At 28.8% G+C, this 6370-nt stretch overlaps 1 protein-coding gene across 1 annotated transcript in view; it reads left to right on the forward strand.

Moving 5' to 3' along the window:
- The window catches only part of LOC106467306 (endoplasmin-like), a 20690-nt gene extending 15881 nt beyond the window's left edge, over positions 1 to 4809 (forward strand). The window contains exons 9-16 of the mRNA XM_022395464.1: positions 274 to 434; positions 821 to 992; positions 1202 to 1447; positions 2341 to 2477; positions 3143 to 3221; positions 3422 to 3577; positions 3765 to 3863; positions 4492 to 4809. Of these exons, the coding sequence (XP_022251172.1) occupies positions 274 to 434; positions 821 to 992; positions 1202 to 1447; positions 2341 to 2477; positions 3143 to 3221; positions 3422 to 3577; positions 3765 to 3863; positions 4492 to 4509 (1068 nt within the window). The 3' untranslated portion in view covers positions 4510 to 4809. The remainder of the gene's footprint in view (positions 1 to 273; positions 435 to 820; positions 993 to 1201; positions 1448 to 2340; positions 2478 to 3142; positions 3222 to 3421; positions 3578 to 3764; positions 3864 to 4491) is intronic.
- Positions 4810 to 6370: the final 1561 nt, after the last annotated feature.

Raw genomic sequence — 6370 nt, forward strand, 5'->3', positions numbered from 1 at the left:
TATCAACAAGTGACTGAACAATAGTATAATAAAGCTGTTCTATATTGAGTAATAAATACAAATACAGCTGTCTCAACACCAGTACAATTCTAAGTAAGGTTAGAATTTATTTGAACTTTGTTTCTTCACAACTAACTTTAAGTACAGTAAGTTATAGAATTGAGACATGGAATGAACATTGTTTACAAATATTATATATTACTATTTTTATGGTATACACAACTATCTTCATACGGAGCTCGGCAATTCTTATTCTTTTCATAAATTATATAGGTTGATTCTGATGACTTGCCTCTAAACGTTTCTCGAGAAACTCTCCAACAGCATAAGCTATTGAAAGTTATTAAGAAAAAATTAGTCAGAAAAACATTAGACATGATTAAAAAGATCCCAAAAGAAGATTATGAAAAATTCTGGAAAGAATACAGCACAAAGTAAGTATTATACTGTCATCACTATTACATTTCCCTGTATACTATATTAATTCATAGGTCAAGCAATATTTTTAACTTGTTTCTCAACACTGTATTTAAAGTTTCTTTTTATAGAACAATTTTAGACCAACTTTGTACTTGATTTAAAACTGCTTTTCCCAAAGATTAAAAAAAAAGTGGACTTCATGGAATCTTGTATGCTAATGTAATGTGGTTTTGTTTTTATTTTAAATCATTATCCTTTTTGTAGCATCTCTGCTAAAGAAAATCTAATCTTTAATGTATTTTAGTTTGGAAATTATATTACCATTTATCACAGTATTTGAACTTGTGTGATTTCTAAACATCGGTAGCAATGTTTTATAACTAATTGGGTTTCTTCATAGTGTGAAGCTCGGAATTATTGAGGACCCTACAAACAGGACCAGACTTGCAAAACTGTTAAGATTTATCTCTTCCAATGACCCAGAAAAGCTTACTTCATTAGCTGAATATGTGGAGAGAATGAAAGAAAAACAGGAACATATATACTACATAGCTGGTTCTAGCTTAGAGGAGGTATGTAAATTCCCCATTTAAGATTTAGTCCTTTTAATTATCACTAAAACAAAAAATTTTGTTATTGGACATTTAAGTTATACGGATTTCTATGTAATAATGACTTCTGTAATTTAATAAGTCTAATACTTCAAGGTTCTAATGATCACTACAAATAACACGTTTATCAACTGGAGCTCATATTTAAAACTGTTTTTTGTTTCTTTCAGGTAAAAAAATCTCCATTTGTAGAACGTCTTTTAAAGAAAGGTTATGAAGTTTTATACCTTACTGAGCCTGTAGATGAATACTCTGTCTCTGCTCTTCCTGAGTTTGAAGGCAAAAAGTTCCAGAATGCTGCTAAAGATGGATTGAAATTAGATGAAAGTGGGAAGGCTAAAGAAAGGCTTGAAGATCTTGAAAAAGAGTATGAGCCACTAACTAAATGGTTACAAGATGAATCACTTAAAGATAAGGTTTGTTGTACAACTTAACATTTTGTTTATTTCCAAAAAAAAAGTGTTTCATTCAAATCAGTTTAAACTAATAAATGTAGTGGAGAAATGTAAGAAGTGGCTATTAAACTAATAGCCACAGGTACACACCTGTCAAATGTTTAGCAATACATAATAATCTCATTATACTCTGTTAGTGATATAGTTGTTAAACTTGAAGGTTGCATAATAACTTTTTGCATTTAATTACCATGAAAGTAACATTTCAAAATATTACATTTAGCTACAAACAAAGAACCCTCATAAACTAAACCTTTTTAAAAGGGGTAATTTAGTTATGGTTTGTCTACTTTGTGTTCTTTCCAAGTATTGCAAACTTCTTCTACATGGTGTTTCAATAACTTGTTTAATTTAATCTAATTAGCTATAAAAAATTATTAATAAATAATTGGTTTTAGTACTAACAATCCTTCTGACTGTTTTACTCTTTATATGTGGAAACATAGTAAAATATTTACATTATCAGTATGTTAGAATATATATGAAACTAGGTTGTAGCATTCTAGAAATTAACAAACCTTAAATCCTCTTGAAGGTTCACTTTCTATAAGTTCAGTTTGTGTCTGTCTATATATCACTCCTCACTTTCATAATACAAAAGTTAACTTTTAATTGTAATTTATGTTGTAACATCTTATACAAATAACCAATAACACAAGAAGCAATATTATAACATTTTCTGAAGCTTATCAATTACTGCAAAGTTTTGAAAAGAATGCCAATCGGGAAAATAATTTTGACTGAACAAAATTTAAATTTTATAACATTCTTAAATAAAATGGATATTGTAATCTTTTATCTTTTGGTGTAAAAAGAATTTTACTTGAACATTTCTCAATCTCTTGCTAATACAGATTTTGAAAGCTAAGATTTCTCAGCGTCTTCACAACTCTCCCTGTGCTCTAGTGGCCAGTCAATTTGGCTGGACAGGAAACATGGAAAGGTTAGCTCGAAGTAATGCACACAGCAAGACGTACGACACAACCCGGGAGTAAGTAATATTTTCATAAAAAATACGTTTTATGATAACTATTGTGTAACTTGTATGAATTCTCTCAATAAAATTGGTCATTTTCATATATATTAATGTAAGATCCTTTTAAAACATCACAAAATACATAACTGATCAACTTGCTTAAAATAATCATGTTGTGAAATATTTTACATAGTGTGGCAGGACTACTAATTTCATAAGTACACATTTTCTAGATTCTATGTAAAAATTGTATAATTTGAACATTAATACTAAATTGGACTTAAAAGGCATCACTGTCAAAGTAAATGTGTGATTGTACTTTCCCAAAAATATTGAAGTCTGAAGAACATTTTATATTAAATTCACCAGTAAGGTTCCAATACTTTTATTATAATTAATATAAATAACATGTTACTACAGGATATATAGTTTAATCCTAGGAGTACAAACTTCAGTTTATGAGCTGACATTATAAGTGTAGTACTTTAATTACATTAGCAATAATGTTAATACTAATGACTTAACAGTTGACCTCAAACCAGACTTGAACAAACATTTTGCTGTTGAACTAACAGTATTAATATGACAATGTAAAAACAAGAATACAGTCCTTCCTAAAAGTTTAATATTAAAATGGTAAAACTTGGATTTTATGAAATTCTCAAACTTTTATCTTTCAGCTACTATCTCAGTCAAAAGAAAACATTAGAAATAAACCCAAGGCATCCACTGATAAAGGAGCTCAAGAAGAGAATTGAGGTTGGTTGGTTTGTTTCATTTTATTGGGTTTCAATGTGAATTTTGTCGGATTGTTTCTTTAGTTTTTTGTTTCATGAAAAAAAAAACTTCCATAGAACTGAATGAACTGTCTTTATTAATATTGTTATTACAATTAACTTTACATCAAACTTAATGTGTAATATTTAAGAACTAAATTTGGTATTTATGGTATAATAAAGGATGACAAAGATGATCCCACAGCTAAGAACATGGCCAACATCATGTTTGAGACTGCCACTTTGAGGTCAGGATATATTTTAGATGACACTTTTTCCTTTGCTGAGAGAGTAGAGACTTTACTGAGAAAGACACTAGGAGTTCCAGAAGATGCCCAGGTTAGTACAAACTTTTCAGTCTTAATAAACCAAACTATTGAATTCCAAAATTTATTATAGTAAAGGTTATTTTACGTAAATAACTTCAAAAAATGATGTGTTAAACAAAATTAGAAGGATACTGGTAAAAACAATTAACGTTTTTATTTAAGTTTTAGATTAAGATATCTTTTGATTTTACTTAAAGATTGAAGATGAACCAGAACTGCCAGAAGAAGAAGAAGAGGCTGAAAAGGAAGAGGAAGTTGATGCAGATGACGAAGGTGAAACTGAAGATAAGCCAGAGGTAAGGTTGACAACAGTGATGTTGACATGATGTGCTGGAACTCGTTTTTTAAGAGTACAGAAATTTTTTGATCCTGGAACTTTGTCTATGTATTGTTCTATATGCCTTTTTTCATAATTATGTTAACCTCATCCTTAAACCTTCTTAATTTAATTACAAATATAACAAGTGGTGACTTAAAGCTAAAGATTAGTAGACTTTTTACTTCATACTCTTGTTCTTTTGTGATAGAAAAGAAAGTTTAAGAATTGTCTTGCATGAAATATAACAAAAAAAAGCTATAAAGTTGGAGCTTCAAGACAGGGACAGTTCCTTGTATATTGTTAGTAGTTTTTGTTGTTGTTTTTTTCATCATTCTTGCTGGGAATCATAAGAAAGTCTGTTTATTGCTTTTATTTTAAAAGTACTTGTAAATTCATTTTCTTTAATGGTTCAACTTAATTTTTAAATATACTATATTTTAGTATTGAAAAAAAAATTGCCAACTCTTGGTATCAAGCATGCTTCAACTTTAATGAACATATTAGAAATTTATCAATTAATATTGAAATTTGATAACTTTTGTAAATATCAGTAAGGAATATCAACTTTTGTAAAATGTATGTATTCTTGCATATTTGTTTTTCAGGATCACGATGAACTATGATCATTCCCCTATCCCATCATTAATCATCATTTCACTAATGCACCTGTTCATGATTCTTTGAAGCTGAAGAAACAGAAAAGGTTCCAATTTGTAGTGACACCAGTTATTACTTTATATCCCATAAAGTTATTTACTTTGTGTGAATTGTAGCTCTTTCTTCTGGTTAGAGCATACTATGTGAATATTAAACTTAACCACATTCAAGTGTTTTCATCTTGTAAAAATAAACTGGCGTACAATAAAACAAGTGTAGCTACATATTAAATTTTCACACCAGAATTAAAATTACTATAAAATTGAGCAGGTTTCAGATGCATACTTTCTTCAACTTTAAATGACTTAACTTTCACTCTTCCATTCTTAAATGTTGTTTATACATGAAAACATTACTTCTCCAGTTTATCTTGCCTGGTTGGTAATTTGCTTATTTTCAACATAGTTGTACCTGAAAGGTTTACGCAACTTAAGAAAAGATGATAGTATTCAAATAATGCCAAACTTGACAATGTTGAACAGACCACATAGCAGACTACTATACTGAGCTATAAAAACAAAAGAAAAAATATAATTTGATATTTTCTGTAGTGTACAATCATTTCCCAACAACAAAATTTGACTTTAAACTTAATTTCAAGTATTGAGTATGCTGAAGTGAGGTTATTAAATTCAGTTGTTGTTTTTTCTGCAATTTTATTTTAATTAGTATAGAAGTAAAATCCTATTATAAATAACTCTAACAATAACTAGGAAAATGAAAATACAACTTGAATTAAGGATTTAAGTAAAGATGAGCCTTTTATTAATCTACAAGACTTTGCCCACATTTGAAATAAAGCAATAACATTAAATCAAACTGAGTTTCAACTACATAAGCTTTTGGAGCATAAAATATGAAAATTAAAATTTATTTTAATTTCATACTTACAAATTTGTAAAACTTTCAATTCTTTTTTAATGTGGCAATTTTCGGTTATTAAATTTGGAAACAATTCTTAGTATGTTAAACTATTCCATATGCATAGAACATCATTAACAAGATGGAAATGATGTACTTGAGGTTATGCAGTAAGTCAATACCATCCAGTCTGTTGCACAAAGAACAATGTCTATACTTCTGAGTATACTAAACATAGCAAGCTTTTAGTAAAATGGACAAGCTTGTTGTACACAAAAAATCACATTACAAAAGTACTTGTGCTCAAGATATGTATTTAAATTGACAACGTCTGTTTGAATAGTTGGAGTGAAGAATAAACATTCTTTTGTCCATCATAGAGTTTGCATATTACATCTGATTAACATTTAGAACCTCCAAAATGCACAACTCAATCATTTTCAGTATCCCTATATATTGTATCTGGTATTTACTCACCCCTACCATCAACTGTTGCTAAAGCTGCAATATATAGTAAAATGAATCGTTGATAACTTACCATCAAATACATAAATATGATGTTGAATGGCACTCTAAAAGATCCTGGCAAGCACACTTTGGCCCCTACCTCTGCAGAAACAGTTAACAACAACATAAAATATAACATTGCACAAAGAGAAAGAATAGATCTAAGCGGTTACCAACCTATTTTTCTTCGTGAACCCCCTTGCATAATAAGTTTTTGTAGCAAACCACCTTTTAACTTTAAGCACTAATAAATTTTGTAAAATATAACTTTTGAATTTATTGAAAATAAGTTTCTGAAACACTTATTACGTAACATGTTTACAATAAAATCTGAATCTCCAATATTGTCATCAGTTTGCTGTTAATACCTAAGAAAATTTAAATAATTCTTGAAACATATTCAAAAAATTGAAAACAAAACCATTTAACTAAAACTAATGAGACTTCTGAATTTATTTC

Source organism: Limulus polyphemus, unplaced genomic scaffold (genome assembly GCF_000517525.1).
Source record: "Limulus polyphemus unplaced genomic scaffold, Limulus_polyphemus-2.1.2 Scaffold2562, whole genome shotgun sequence".
Taxonomy (NCBI): Eukaryota; Metazoa; Arthropoda; class Merostomata; order Xiphosura; family Limulidae; genus Limulus; species Limulus polyphemus.